The sequence below is a fragment of the Achroia grisella genome, unplaced genomic scaffold (assembly GCF_030625045.1).
Source record: "Achroia grisella isolate CSIRO2021 unplaced genomic scaffold, CSIRO_AGI_Agris_v1 utg516, whole genome shotgun sequence".
NCBI classification, from domain to species: Eukaryota; Metazoa; Arthropoda; class Insecta; order Lepidoptera; family Pyralidae; genus Achroia; species Achroia grisella.
This window is the reverse complement of record NW_026712909.1, coordinates 1959957-1976732: the sequence shown is the minus strand read 5'-3', so window position 1 is coordinate 1976732 and position 16776 is coordinate 1959957. Positions and strand designations below refer to the sequence as shown.

Below are 16776 nucleotides of genomic sequence, written 5' to 3'. Positions count from 1 at the left end.
AATGTTGCACAAGTACATGAAATACAATATACAACTATTATTCCCAGGATCTCATGTAGATATATGCCACACACACATACAGATATATTTAATTGTTAAGAGTTGATAGAGCTAATAACTAGGACTATGCGTTTTTTGTAACCGATAACAAAAAATATTAAACACAAATAAAGTATTCATCATATTATCATAATATAAAAAAAACTATAAACATTTAATAATTAATTTACACTTATAAACAATCTGGGAATAAAATAAATGTTTCAATACAGTCTCTGAAGATTCAGCTAGACAATCCATTATCCCATGTATAGTACTGGGTACAAGTAACCATTCGTCAAATATTCTCCTTAATTTCTTTCTTCATGATATACTTAGATGCTACGGCTACGAAGTGCTACGTCGCGTCGCGGCATCGCTTCCGAGTTACGTTAAAAAGACTAATAGTTTTTGAATAAACAAATCTGTACTTTCGTCCGCAATACTGAGTGGAACACCTTTAAAACTAAAAAAATCCTACTGTGTCACATTAAATACATATGTGCGAAGTTTTTAGTGTACCTATATTATATATATATATAGATATATGTATACCTATATTTTAGAATTTGCATTACATTGTTTAATGAATATTCTTCATACCGAAGTATAGGTATATATTAGAATGTAAACCAAATCAATTTCAAGCTTTCAAAGTATGTCAAAATATAATGAAACCGAATGGAAATGACTCATATTAAAATTTATACGCACATGTTGCAGCCATATTCATAATTCAAAATGTGTCACTGGTGTTTAGGTATGTTTTTCGTAACAATCTTAGCTAAATGTATGTAGTGAGAGAAAGGAACATTTACTTTGTGTTTAATTCTACACCATACGGAGCAGAAGCTTAAGCAAAAACACAAAAGCGACCGCAGACGTAATCGTGACATATTTAGAATACAACAAATGTTTGTTTTTAAGGCAAGGGTATAACAAAACAAAGCCAAAGTGCGCTGTGACGAGCTTCAGCAACGTGTGGAATCATGCTGAAAGTCTGAAAGTCGAGTTCACATCTTATTTTTTCACAAAGAAAAGCTTTGACTCTGTGATGCGATCTCAAAATACCCGCTTTAGTACAATTGTGTCCCGTATGTCACTTAAAAAAGTATGTTAAAAGATTAATAATAATAAATATACCTACAATTTTTAACCTACTTTTATTATCTATACATAATATTCGCTTGAGTTATTATGTTCACGCGATTCTTTCCGCACATTATTTTTAATAGAACTTATACCAATACAAATAAGATTTGTGGTGTTCTTATACAAATTGTAAGATAAAATATGTACCGGGTGTGATTAAAACCCAAATGAGTTTTATTTATATTACCGTTTTCAATTCCTGCAATTTTTATCAAAGTTTTAGAAATTATATAAGACATCCACTTTGAATGTATTTATTTACTCCCTAAAATGTTCTGTATATATACTCCTTGTATTTTTTAAACACATATTTTTATTATAATCTCCTTGATATAAGTGAAAAATTAATAAAAAGTGTAACAGCTAGCGGTAACAAAAAAAACCTTTGGTTTTTTTATTATATTTAATTTAAAATAAAATATTTATTTTAATTTAATAATTTACAACAATGAAATCGAGTGGAAATATTAAAGCTGAATCTAAAATGAAACAAACTTTAGTTGAAAATAGAGGTGTTACTAATAATATTTGTATTCATGAAATGATACCTAAAAATATAGATTTTGGAGTAGTGAGCAGACTTCGTGTTGGTAGCCTCTTACGCACGTGGGCTGATGTTTCCAGAATTAACTACATGTCTTTAGAACCACTTGACATCATTACGTCTGGTAAATATCTAAAAATAGTATTTTTGGAGATTCCTATAATAATAAATTATTTATGTGTATATTATATAGTGAACCGTGAATTCATACAATTATTGTTTAATATGTACACAATTTTATATATCATTGAACCTATTATCTCAAGTTATATAAATATATCTACATCAGATAATATTACATAAATATACTGAGCTCTTCTTTATTTATATCTCACACTAGAGGTACATATTTCTGAATGTCAATGTTTGTGGTGATAGCTTGGAGAAAATGCCATCCCGACATTTAGTTTATGATCCCAATGTGAGCCATCTATTTGATTGGTGTAATCAATACAGCTGAATGACTATTCGTTCACTTCGGATGTTATTCTTGATGATGTTGCTGAATAACTATTACGAGCAACTAATCAAATTTTAATTTAATAAGAAAAAACGTCATGATTATATTTATTTAAAGAAATTAATTGAAATAATTTAATAAGGCACTACAACTGTAATATCTTCTCTCATATTTTTTTTATTTAACCATTTGACTGGCTTTATAAAACAACTCTATGCTAGTAACAGATATGTTTGTTTCAGGTCAGAGCATCCGACGACGTAGTATCGGATTATCTGGTAAAAAGTACTCTATCCATTGCTTTGTACCATCGGAACTTCGCAACAAGAGCGAGGAAGATTTATTTGCAGAACAAGTGAGACAAATGTTAACTCTTATATATTATAAATTATTATTTATATTGTAGGTATAAATTCTGTTAACACTAATTATATTTAAAGATGTGCTTATAAATCATATTATCATAAATTCGTCATTGAACTATGTATTTGAAATAATCTCGTTTTTATATAGTTGATATCAAACGAACTTGAACTGTGTCTAGATACATAGTTCAACTACAAAATTTCATCGAAAAAAATTCCAATATTTGAACAAGTAATTCCATACTTTACGTCTCTCACACGAATCCGACACAGTTTATGATTGCTGATATAATACAATAATAATATTATATAATATATAGTAATATATAATGATAAAATTTCGTCTGAATATTCTATTCAGACGAAATTTTATTATATAATAACATTGTTTCCCCTCACAGTCATTTAAAACGGAGTATATTTTTTTACTAAACTCTATTCAAACCCGTTGATAATCCGTATTATTAAATTTTTCATAACTTAGTATAGAGAACAAAAGTTATTCTTACTTTTCTTGAAATATTCATGAATGCAAACTTTATTATGTAATATTTTCGTCAACAAGCAGCCGGTCATATAATATGCGCGACAGGTACTATAAGGGCCCGTTAACATCTTTTGAGATGATGAAGGGCCAAAGTAATGGTTGAATTGCCTCACATGCGCTATGGTTTTTGATGCGTGTCCCATTGAGTAGGGTCACATTTCGTCACACCCCCTTCCTTTATTTCCCAAGAGATACAATGTTTACCAAACAATGTCACAGGACCGCGTGTAATTGCTTTCATTTTACGTGTGAAATTGTATCGTTTGGAAAATATTGACCAATGGAAAATAGCACCTTAATTTTTCCGTGTTTATTTCCAATAATACTTCCATTCTGAATGCCTTAGAATTTTCTTATTTCCAGTTTCCCGTTAACGTGACGTCCTTAATGAACGAGGATCAACTATGGGGATTTTTCTACATATTTCCAGAGCTGTATGCCGATATATACTCGCCAATTATATGTGTACGCAATATTGAAGATGTACCAGAATTAGTCGGAGGAATTCTTACTAGAGCCATGGTCACCGCCTGTCTCTCATACCTGAGCCGCACGCCTATCTTACAAGACTTCGTATATATCAAATTGGACCTCTCTACCAAGGTCATCTAAATAGTTACTCATTTCTTGTAAAATCTGTTTTAAATTAAAATGGAAATCCTTTTTAAAATTATAGAATTCAAATTGATAATAAAAAAGGCTGTTACAAGTTTTAATTTTCTTTTATAATCGATTTTACTTAATCATAATAATCAATAAACAAAATACTTAAGTACTATTTTTTGGCTGCATAGATAAATGTAAAATATTTAATTTTTCTTACAGCATCTGACCAATATCGACGTTTTACAACACTACAAATATCTTGTTTATCTAGATATTTCATCCAATTTATTGACAGAAATATCTGTTCTGTCATACCTCCCCTATCTGCAGTTCCTGTCAGTAGCTTTCAACAGACTGAACACTGTTTTGGAATACGATACCCGTATGTCAATTATTTACTCAATAAACAAAACATAAATGTTTACATAGCTATCTATCCTAAATCAGTTCATTAATATATGTATGTATATATATACCTATGCACATTCATGAAATAATCATTTCGCAAATGGCACCAATTACAGATAATATAAAGAGACTGTAAAATATCGTCTACGTGGGTACCCAACCTCCAACCTCAGTCTCACCTTTTTTTTAACCACCAAGAAGCTTGCCATGATATATAGGTTTCGGTTATAGGGTGTTAGATAATCAAATTACAGAATAAGGGCATGATATCATAATCTTCTGGAATGGCAACGCACAAGTGATACGAGTATGTAATGTCCGTAGCGCAGTTGTCGCACGTTATGTGCTTTTTTTCGTTTTATTGGGTTGTTTGGGCTATTGCCAGTTGTTTGCAGCACCTGTAGCACTGCGACCTACATATGTAGATCTATTGTGCTCGCCCTTTTTCAAAGGACGCTACCTAGACCCGTCAGGGACAAAAATTGAAGGATATTCTTAGGAGCGATGGTTTTTTTCTCCTCGGGAAAGAGTGTAAACTTTCCAAAGGAGATATTTCGTTTATGCATGAGTGGGCTACAACCACATGAAGCGGCGTTTCCTCTTCAGTTTGGCAGAATCTGCAGATACTTGTCGTGCATAGGCCTAGTTTGGCCATATGCTTGTTCAATTTGCAGTGTCCTGTGAGGGCCCTAGTCATCATGCATATGTTGTTTTTACTCAATAGCAGTAGTCTATTGGAGTATTTGTCGAGTAGCCGGACGTTATGTGCTTAGTGATGTTCATGTATATATAGACCGCTTACAGGTGGACCATCAGGTTGTTTGGCATTCCAATTACGTTTGTTTGATAATAAATAATGAATGACATCATTTGTGCAATATAATAATATTTTACTCGATTATTCACTACTGAACTCTGGGAACATACAATTATTACATATATTCTTCAGAATTTTTAATATTTGTGGTCACGATCCACGTCTTATAACAAATTATCATGAAATTATTTTCAGCACAATGGTTTTTGACTGAAGTGCATTATAATTTTAACTCTGTAAAAAGAATTAGAGATTTAAGTGGATTTTGGTCAATCACAATTCTTGACTTGTCGCATAACAACATAAAATATATTAGTGGTCTTGAAAATTTAAGGTATGCTCCATTTGGTCTATTAGAATACGTACTATTTTCTACTAATTCGAGATTATATTTACTTAAAAATTTGTGATTTACATTCCCTATAACAAAACATTTATTTTAATCCTAGATACCTTCGGCGTTTAGACCTGTCCTTTAACCATATACAGCGACTGGAAAATTTGAACAACCTGCGTTTACTGTGGCTTGATGTTTCTTATAATAATATTTCGAGCTGCGAAATTGGCCCCCAAAGAGGACTCTGGAGCCTCTTACATTTAGAATATCTCAATCTTAATGAGAACAACCTCACGTCATTGAAAATATTTTCGGGATGCAACAGGTACTCGTTATTATATTGTATCTATTCTAATTCGAATTCCTATACGAGATGGATAGATAGGTAGAGGAAACCTAGTACCCGTTATAAGTCTCTACTCTCTCTCCCTTCTAAAATCTCTGTAAGGCTTGTACAGCCGTACAGAAACCTTAGAAGAGAGAGAGGGAGATAGTAGAGACCTTACAATTGGCAACTGCACGTTTTCAGGTTTCTTGTTGTATATGTACCTCCTATTTTTTTCTATATTATTTTGAAATAAAACAAAATGGTCTCATGGACGTGCTTTTAGTGTTTGCATATAATCTAGTCTAGTCTATCACTATCGGCTCTTTGCCTATTATATTGTATTGCAATTATGTCCAGCGAAATGTGAGCAAATTTTACGTTAATCACAATGGTAACACCCGGCAGTGCCATTAAGTAATCCACCGGAGATTGGTGTCCTGAGCATATTTAGTTGATACGGTTTTTCAACGTTGAACAAATACTAAATAAATTTATACTCCAATTCCAATTTAATGTCAATTATTGTCAACTAATTTTACTAGTTATCACCCGCGACGTCGTCTGATATCTTGGGTTAAAAATATTTTCTATCCTTCCTCGTAATATAATTTATTTACGTCAAAATATACACAGAACACTATTTATCTTTTCTCGACTAAACAGTCGAGAAAAGATAAATAGAAGTAAACAATCAGACAAACCGATACATTATCGTATTCCTAATATGACATACAAACATACTGACTTTGGTGTTATCCCTGATAGGATAGTTCCAGATTTCGCTAGGTATATTTCATTTCAAAGTGATAGGAGCTTACCGCCTACCGCGTATCACGGAGTAATTTTTAATTTTATATCGGTGTTTCCTTCACCGGAATTTGTCAAAATATAAATTAACACGAAACATTCTCTATTTTTTTGGGCAGATTTGAACTTACGTCCTCTTAGGTGTAAGTCAGGGTATTGAAACACTAGGCCATGACAGTCTGATTTATAATATAAAATTAATTAATTAGTATTAAATTTGTTTCATTGGAATATAAAAACATCAGCTAACATTCGTATTTTGGTAAAAGCAGCGTCAATTTCCTTTAATTGTATATTATTATTAATACAAGACTATTAAATTTATTATAATATAATAGAATTTGTCTTTTTATATAGACTTCGTGAATTGCATGCACGAAACAATCGTTTGAGTATATTATTAGAACTTGCAGTATATTTGCGCCAAATGAGACGACTTATAGTTATTGACTTACGCGCCAATCCCATGTGCTCAACACCTGGATACAAGGAAGTTGTAATTAATACCTTTCCTCTATTGCTTAGTTTAGATGCCGAAGAAGTAGATCCTATTACGCAGGTACATATTTTGTATTTTTAAGAGTAGAGAATTAGAAAATAGAACTAAAAATGCACTGTTAAAGAAATAACTGCCTATGAGTACACCTATACATCTATTTTATATTAAAGTATAAAGTCTTTTCATGAAAATGCTGTAAAATTCAAGTACTTTCAACCAATATTAGTTGATAATGTAACCTCCCTACAATTACATGATGTTCGATAATTTTTGCATGTAAACATATTAAACTCAATACGCCATTTATTAATTACATTTAGATTATTGAGATCTTACATCCACATTACAATGTATGTATATAATTTTTATTATCTTTCGACATCGGCACTACTTTCCCAATTTTTATGGATTATGTGTCCTCTTTCTACAGCGAACATACAAAATGGATATGACGCCGAATGTTAACACTTTTGCGACGCGACGTTTATTACGTTTACTCTACGTGGAACAACTGTCTCGAGCACTTGTGTCACCGTACACTCCACCAGCAGACACGACAGAGGTTCCTATCGTCGTGCTTGTGGGATATGAAGCTGTTGGAAAAGGTAACATAATTTATGCTATGTTTACACGACGAAGATAATAAATATTATGTACCTAAAAATAGTTTCATCAAAAACTAAATAAACCCAAGAACTTCATATCACCTGTACTCGTCCATTCTATTTTTTCCCCTTTTATGCACGTTCTACTCAACTCTTTCATGACATGTTTAAATATAATGTATATGGTAAAAAGGGGTGTTTAGTAATGGGGATTAGTGTGACCCCATTGTTAGCCATGTTCCTACGAGGTTCCCACTGCAAAGATTCTATTATTATCGATTAAAATATAGTTTATATGGGAAATAGAAATGGGATTAATTACGTCTTTGTACTATAAGTATTATTAAAAAATATTTTGCACTTAACAACAACAATATATAAAATGAATGACTACTGTTTGTAGTCATTCATTTTATATACCTATTATTATTTTGTGAATTAATGTTAGTAAAGGTAGTCGCACTAACTCGCTCTACCGCGGAGTGGGTTAGGCGCGTGTACGATTGTATAAGAATGGTTTTCATATTTCCTTCGAGAAGCGTCAAAGTGTAACCTTTAATTAAATTAATATCTACTTCAAGATTAGTTATTATGGCTGTACATTAGGAAGCATAAAGCTTAATATCCTTTATACTAACGATTTTTTTAATAAACAATTGTTGCAAGTAGTTATCAAAGGATCTGATATAAGGATTAATACAGATATAAATACATAGACACTATCAAACAAAATTGTAAATTAAATTACACAATAAAAAATTATAACTGAAAAGACAATGATCAGAAATGTTCTCAGAAATGGTCTCGTACCTATCTAATAGATACTTGTCTATTTTTTAAGGAAAATTAGCCCGCCGTTTAGTTAATAAATGCAGTAAGAATGTAGAGATGTCATACCAACATACAACAGCTCCATTTCATTTTCCCGGACATTACAAGGAAGTGTCTCGTTCTAAGTTTGATGACATGCTTCTACATGGTGACTTACTCACGTACGCCGAAATGGCTGGGGAATCATATGGACTAAGTAAAAAATATTTTTCTTTTTATTTAATACCTTTGGAATAACTACCTACGTGGAAAGATTAGTACCAGTGGAAGATTAGAATGAAGTTTACTCAGTTAGCCCATCATTGCAAATTTACTAGTAATTAATTATGGTTTCCCGAGGTCTGATATACAGGCATTATTAATCCCTACGGGAGTACTTTAGTATGGTACTTACTACGGTGTCTGTAGTAGACACCTACCATAATTTAAGGTATCTAAACCACACATAAACACCTCAAACCATAAACTATGTTAGGTTCCTACTACGGACATGTATAAAAATTTTGTTAACAAATAATTATGTTTTGTTGCAGTTCTATTTTGCAATAGTTTAATATAAGCAGAGCATTGTTTGTAAAAACAGTAAATTTATATTCACATTAATTCACATATCTAACGCTAAAAATTAACGTCTTGACCATATTTTGATAGTATCATACAATTAGATAGAAACAATATCATATAAATAATACTCTAGAATCAATTCTAACTTCCACTTAGGTACATCACAAAATATCTAATGGTATATATATACATACCTATTCCACATGTTATATTGGATACACACAACAGGTTATCACTAGCCTGCAACCAAACCGCCGGATTTGCGTGCCATTGCCGGCGATGTCCCTGCCCTTAGTTTATGTCGAATCTGCCAGCAACAATGCCTAGATATACCCTTTACTTTATTATCGTAAGGTCGCCAAGAAAGTTTCACAAAGAACTCTAAAGTGAAAATCGCTACAATGGATTTACTTGGAGCTTTGATGCTGAAGCTGCGGGGTCGAAGACCTTTTCTGATTCTAGCTACTTGTAGGGATAAAATAGATTTACAAAGAAGACAACATGAACGCAAAATGTAAGGAATTGTCATATAAAGTCACCATTGTGCTCTAGTATTTTACTACTTAATAACTCGTATGAGTGGCGGCTCCTCATACTAAATTACTTAAACTCAACATAAGAAAAGCAAGCTTCAAGTATGTTCAGCAAAATGTGTGCATGTCATAAACATAGAATTCACTACGACTTCCAACCCCGCCTGTTACAATGCCTCTGATAACCCCATTTAGGAAGAGTCATTTAAATCAATTATTATTATTCTACTTTATTCGAATAAACTATATTACAATGTTTATTTGTTATATTAATATATCGTTTCAAACAAAAATTGTATGTTTTGTTTTTTATCGCAGACTTCGTGACTTGGCCAACGAGCAACGAATGTCGGTAGAAACACCACTGGAGAGATCAACATTGCAAGTGTTGTTATCCGGACGTATTATAATTACTGGAATCCTTAACGAAATATTTATGGTAAGTGTCATTAGATAAAGTAGTCTACCTCTTACATTTACTAAAATTTATATAGCTAACATAAGTAATCATTTAAGTTGATAATCTAATACAAACTCGACTGTAAGTAAGGACCAACTATACAATAATATCGAGAAAAAAAAGACAACTCCATTCCAATTACTCTGGTTACTACTGGTTGTACTCATAACAGCTTCTGCCATCGGTGCCATCTTTTTTCGAATCTCGGCCTATTCGAGCTGAAAGATTCAAGATATAATCCTTTTGAATTAAGCTGTCGAAAGATACATTTTTGAGCCTAACAATGGAAGCCTACTACGAAAATAGAAATTCGATTTTTACAATCTGAGCAATGGAATTTATTTTCACAAAACATGAAGATGCCTAGTGAAAATCAAATCTCATATCAATTCAAACGTAATTGGTTTGTAGTAACACCCACAAAATCAAATTATAAAACGTCCGTACAGAGAGTATTACGTAAGACCATTTTTTCAATATATATATAATAACTACTGGTAATAAAAATGATCAATTTTCTTTTTTTGTATAAATACAGTCTTTGCCTGAGCAGAAAGAGCAAAGCGAATTTGTGATCGAATCAGAATGTTCTCTTATGATGAACAGCGAAGTTCGACAAGCCGTTCGAGAATATATTCGAGAAGTCAATTTGCTAACGCTTCTAGCCTCTGTGTGTTTTTTTTTTGTTCTTTCATTACAAACATATCAGTTCCTTAACAACGTAATTTTATTAATTCATTGCTCTCATCAATACGAAATATAGGAAACTAGCTATTGATTCACCTAATGAACCTTGAATCAACATCTGTGTCACCAAATTTCCACATTGTAGGTCCCATACACTTATACCATATTTGTTTTGTTTTTAGTATAAATATTTAAATGTAGTATTTGGTTAAAATTGTTTATTTGTATTTATAATTGTTAATTATTATTTCTATTATATAATAATTTATAATTTCAGAGTACAACATCTCTTGAAGAGGGGTGCAATCGTGAGCACGATAAGAACAGCCAGTTGGACCCTAGTCTATACTCCTTGTATAAAGAGTCCCAAGGAACTGACGAGTATTATTACAGCTATGTGAATGGACAAAATTCTCACCAAGAGCGTAACCAACAGAAAAAGTAGTTTTTACGTCACTATATTGTATCTTCTGTAAATTAATAATATTTAATATGTAATGTGTTCAATGGGTGAAACAATTTTCAGAGCCAACGAAATTCGTCAGTCCCGTACTAAGCAGGAGAAACAATCCAACATATCCCGACCGAAAAGCGTAGATTTTAGCAGATATGCCTCATCGACGTGGAAAGGTACACATATAAATACCTATTTAATTTTTATTTTATATAGTAATTAAAATAAATAAATCACATAGCATTCGACACGTTCGGTTCTCATTATAGGTCTTTCGGCGGTCCCAGATAGCGCTAAATCCTCTAAATCTGTTACCTTCACATCTCAAGATAACAACGAAACACAGAATCAAGAACAAGTGGGCCCATTAGGAATGCTCATTGAACCTAAGAAATCGGAAAAAGAAGGTAAATAATATTTTACGACATAGGTATGTAAGATTCTGCTTAATTCCAATAGTAAGTACCTATCTATCTTTGTATAAAATAACCTCTAATCCAATTATAGATTTATATTGTAAACATTACTGATTGTGTAAAAATCGGCAAAAAAATTGTTTTGCAGTTGATAAATCTAAAGTGCCAAGATCTATCAGTACAAAGATACCGTGGCCAACTCGCGGGCAATCAAAAATCGGGTCTGGCGGTTCACTTGATGATTTAGATCTTTGGTTGGCTTTTCTGGCTGAGACCGGACTAATGCAAGCTAGCAGCTCCAATTATAATACATGTGAGATTTATTTTATAGTTAGTTATTGTAATAAAATATTATTCAGTAAAAAGTTTGTATTCTATGATATTTCCACGATAGTAGATATACACAGAATATTTTTAGTAAAATATGCGAGTTTATTTTACATCTTGCAGCACGAATTAACCGTCGGCGTCGTTAAATAAATTATCTTGGTCAATCATCATATATTGATTATATGTATCTACTTACCTAATATGAGGAAAAAATAACGAGCATAGAACTTTGACTCAAACTATTCTTTATCTATTTCTTTCAAAAGAATAAATGTAAAAAAACTGTAATAGCGTAACATCGCAATAACGTATTAAAAATAGAATATATTTATTTGACATGCGGTTTTTAATATGATTGTGGAGGATTTGTGGATTTATATCAAAGAGATATGATACAATAATTATTGGACACACCTTTCCTGTAAGGTACTAGTGCGTGAAGATAGAAATTCTATCACCAAACTTACAAATTTTAGAAATTCCACTCTAAAGTTTTAAATTTAAACTCTTAGTTTCAGTGATCTGAATATTTTGCGTTAATAGATATAGTATTGGACTAGGTATGCTGTCTTAATTGTTATAAGATGAAATGTCTTATTTATTTTCCAGGGGATACTACAGCACCAATTCATCAGGATACAAGGATTGATGATCCCAAAATTCTTAAAGAATTTGATTTCTATAACAAGGCACGTAAAGCTTCTTAATAAAAGGAATTACTTATTCATGTCAGTCACACAGTCACGAAGTTAGCTTTTAAAATTATTTAAAAAAGGATTATCAAATCAGTACACAATCAATTCAGAATTGACGAAAAATTTTCATAGTTACTTCATAGTCCTAATGCAGCTAAAATCGGCTTTATGAAGCGCGTGCGAAATGTTTACCTTCGCCGGAAATTGCCGGAGACAGTGGGAAATGCAACATCGTCTTCCAAATTTTACTGTATTGATCACTGTAAATTGTGGATTGATATTATTTATTTGCGCCTGCAAACCGTAAAACATAGAAGTACATGCCTATATTACGTTTTCATTTATACCAATGTTAATCAACAAATAGTAAAATCTTCAAAAGATTCCCGCAAATAAAATCAGACCACTGTAATGTGCTATTCGTGAATATAGGGTATATGCATCTGAGCCAAACTAAAAAGTTTGATGCATCACCAATGCATTTATATATTGAAGCCTTTTTATATTGTCCTTAATTATCAAATGATATTATTGTACCTAATACCTCATATTACCCGTTATTTTTGTATGAAATGGAATGCAAAGACTGTAAAGTAAAAAGCTTCTCATATACATGAATAGCACTGAAGCCGTTGTAGGTACAACAAAGGTTTATTTTATAAGTATAGAGGACGTATTTTGTATAATATTATTTATATAGTATTTAATAATTTTTATTAGGAACAGAATGAATCATCGACTAGTACGATTAGAGACGATTATGAAACAGTACATCAAAATTGTCCTGGCCTTTTCTGGGACACTGTAAGTTTCAATTTAAAGCAAATTAATACATGACATCATTGATGCATTCGGCCCAATTCGAGATATAACCGAAATCAGTTCGAAACCTAAATGTATATTGGTAAAAACCGTATGAGATAATTCCTATTTTCTTTCATATTTATGTGATATTTTTCAATAGTCAAGTTTCATTTTAGAACTTACTTAAAGAAATAAGATTGCACATGGCAAACACAATCTGTACACTGTAAATTCAGCGTTGCCAAATTGATCAGGCCCATTGGAGCAATGCTAACACGCCATTATGTAGGTACATTCCAGCCAAGCGTCAATAAGACGCTTTCCAGAACAGCGATGTTTGACAAGCTCTTCTGCATTTTGTAAATCAACTAATCTTTATCAATGAATCAATAATTGTTTCTGCAGGTCCTGATGGATGACCCCGATGAAGCATTCCATAAAGTAAAAAAAATAATTCATGACATAGTGGATTCACAACCGCAGTTTAAACCAATGTTCGACATAGATTTTGCAAATCTAAATTGCTACAACTCTGTTAAAAAAAAATTGGCCAACATTATTAACCAAATAGCTCCACAAAGCAAATAAATGAATAGTATTAAAAAGGTGAAATTATTTTATTCTGCAATAGATACAACTAAGTATATTAGTACATAAGTATCCTAGAATGAATGGATAATCACTACAGATTTGCGAGACTTTTTTCCTCTGTTCTTAACTGTAGTAATAAAATATAAAATCTTTTGCACAATCATTTGAATACCATAGTGTCAAGCATAGCTCCTAGAGATTGTACTATGTTGTTTGACATCAATACATCTACTTTCTCTTCTAAATGCCTCTTGGGGTCTTGTTTTCCCACATTCTTAATAGCTAGTTGTTCAGGTGTCATTTTTTCCTCATCTTCCAAAGCCTTGTTGTAGTTCTTAGCTAGCTCTAACATGTCAGTGACAGTTGTCTCATTAATAGAACAATGCTCTTTATAATCTGATAATGTGAGACCATCCATCCATGACTTTTTGTGGAGATTTAGCAACATTTTCTGCTCTAATTCATTCTTTCTGTAGTTAATGCTGATTGAATAGTAATGACGGTTTAGACCATGGATAAGAGCTTGTACTGAAGGTTTCTGGAGATGACCAAGGTTAGATGTTGTCTGCCTAGGCTCTTGACCAAGGACCATCATATTTGGATTGATAAGACGGAAAGCATCAATGACAACTTTACCCTTAACTGATTGAATAGGATCAACAACAACAGCTACTGCTCGTTCTGATAAAGCTTCAAATGACTGTTGGGTATTTATGTCAACACCTGACAGCCAGCATCCAAACCCTGGATGTGAGTGATACCTGCAAAATTAGAACATGCTGTTTGAGCTTTTGCCGTTGGAACCTTTCCAGGTTTAGGAATATACAAAAAGATTTTAATGTTATAGCAGAGGAATTATGCACTGGTATAACCAGACACAGAGACTATACAATATTGGGGCTTTCCCCAAAGTTATTATAAAAATGTAGTACTGCTAAGAAACTTCCACATTTTCATAAATTTTGATTGAGCAATAGTTGTAAGAATAAAATATCTATCCTCATTCTCTTCAAAATTAACAATTCAATACTAAAAGTATACCGACTTTATCAATCAATTCAGGTACCTGTCATAGGAGTATTTGACCCCATTACTCCCATTGTGTATTTTAGATAGGATAGTTGGTAAATCATACACATTCTTATGTATTAAACATGTAAATATATGAGATTGGGTCAATTTACAATGTACTGACTAACCATTTTGAATGTGTATGTCTATGACATGACATTTTTTGGCTTGTTTGCCATTTATATGATACAAATGAGTTCCATACAAATTGCCAAATAGACTGATAACTCTAATCAAAATTATTGTTATTAGAATTTGCATTTTAATATCTTTCTGCACAAATGTTAAAAGCCTCATAGGACAAAATAAACATTTATCACTCACCAACCCACCACCATTTCAGGTCTACCAGTCTGTTTAAGCATATCTAACATCTTAGCCTGAAATACAGGGTCGACAGCCTCTACTGAAACTCCTGTACCAGTTTGGGGCATAGCAAATACATCAATCACACGTACTGTATAATCATCAACAAATTCACCTGAAAAGTTGAAATTTATTATTACATACATTATACAATACATACTTAATAATATTATAAAGATGAAAGTTTATCTGTCGGGATAGAATGTCACATGTAACAACTACTAACTAACATTACATTAAAAATCCAATGATGATGTGGCAAATATAGATAATGCAATGTACATAATTGCACACTGTGTGTATATTTTAAAATTTGATAAACTGATTTTAATATAGGTATAACTATATATTTAGAATATATCACTTCATTTCAGACAGGGAATTAATGTATTATAGGTATTAATATAATATTACAAGTATAAGGACAACTTTTGAATAAGTAAAAAATCTTATAACATAAACTTGAGTGGTTTTCTAGGCCTGAAAACAATTGATGGTCACATCATGACTTGAAAGTATTAATATGAGTACAATAATGTGTTGCATATTGTTGTCTTTTATAATTATATAAATAGAAATAAAATGTGAAATGTGAAAAGAACCATCATTCATTTTTATATTTGACCTGGCATGCTGACAATGTCATACACAGCAAAGTGATTGTGGGTTAATATTCATAAATACTAATAAAGTAAATTTGTAAATCATCACTCAAATGTATTGGTACTAAAATTATATTCCATGATGGCATAAGTTTGAGGCATCATTGAAATACTATACTGATACAAGGATGTAGTTAATTCTTACCTAACATGAGGCCCATGACTTCCATAGGTACTCCGGCACGGCCGTGTTTCAACATTTTTAGGAGAGCCAAGGATGAGATGTATACTTGTTCTGCAGTATCCACTACAGGCGCATCAGTAGGAGGTGGCGCCTGGGACAGACCAGTCATGCCACCACCAAGTCGAAGAAGGCGATCCATAATCTATAAACTAGATTCTATACACTAAAACAAAGCAAAATTGTGCATCGACTATAAATAAAAAGTATTCAGTATCGCAGGAAAACAATGTTTATAAAGAAAATAGAATTCACTTATTTGTTACAGACTCTTTTAAATTATTACTAGGTACTTACACTTTAAGGACATATAATTATGGAATTAATTACAAAGAAACGACCAGTAAACAACAAATTAACGTGAATATGGAACTGTATTTAAAAAAGAAAATAGATAATGTAAAAGTGTAAACCGGAATAATGGAATGAACTGACATGACAGATTGCGTTGAAATTGTCGAAAATGCAAGCTCACTATGAACTCATTCTCGAGTTATTATTTGAACAGGTGAACAGTAGAATTGTTGCGTTCTTAAATAATGTCAATAACAAATATATCCGTTTGGAATAATTTAATTATATCGCAACTTAAAATATGCGAGTGAAAGTATTTCAGG

At 32.0% G+C, this 16776-nt stretch overlaps 2 protein-coding genes across 7 annotated transcripts; one reads left to right on the top strand and one right to left on the bottom strand.

Annotated features, from left to right (window-relative positions):
* Positions 1 to 1589: 1589 nt before the first annotated feature.
* LOC131847195 (leucine-rich repeat and guanylate kinase domain-containing protein-like) lies at positions 1590 to 13877 on the top strand. 6 transcript variants are annotated; one of them, XM_059196680.1, is made up of 19 exons: positions 1590 to 1859; positions 2438 to 2550; positions 3471 to 3710; positions 3933 to 4095; positions 5134 to 5272; positions 5388 to 5600; positions 6936 to 6969; positions 7340 to 7514; positions 8356 to 8541; positions 9264 to 9423; positions 9761 to 9881; positions 10441 to 10572; positions 10867 to 11030; positions 11116 to 11219; positions 11313 to 11450; positions 11608 to 11772; positions 12399 to 12478; positions 13205 to 13288; positions 13694 to 13877. In XM_059196680.1, exons 1-19 carry the CDS (start codon positions 1640 to 1642, stop codon positions 13874 to 13876), a joined length of 2814 nt encoding a protein of 937 aa, XP_059052663.1. In that variant the 5' UTR covers positions 1590 to 1639; the 3' UTR covers position 13877. The 6 variants fall into 6 exon arrangements, with proteins under 6 accessions (XP_059052663.1, XP_059052660.1, XP_059052662.1 ...); XM_059196677.1 differs by having other exon boundaries at positions 6768 to 6969; XM_059196679.1 differs by lacking the exon at positions 10441 to 10572 and having other exon boundaries at positions 6768 to 6969.
* Positions 13878 to 13881: 4 nt separating this feature from the next.
* Positions 13882 to 16624, bottom strand: LOC131847196 (26S proteasome non-ATPase regulatory subunit 14). Its single transcript, XM_059196684.1, has 4 exons — positions 16457 to 16624; positions 16124 to 16325; positions 15275 to 15431; positions 13882 to 14640 (listed from the first exon to the last, which is right to left on the bottom strand). Exons 2-4 carry the CDS (start codon positions 16299 to 16301, stop codon positions 14040 to 14042), a joined length of 936 nt encoding a protein of 311 aa, XP_059052667.1. The 5' UTR covers positions 16302 to 16325; positions 16457 to 16624; the 3' UTR covers positions 13882 to 14039.
* Positions 16625 to 16776: the final 152 nt, after the last annotated feature.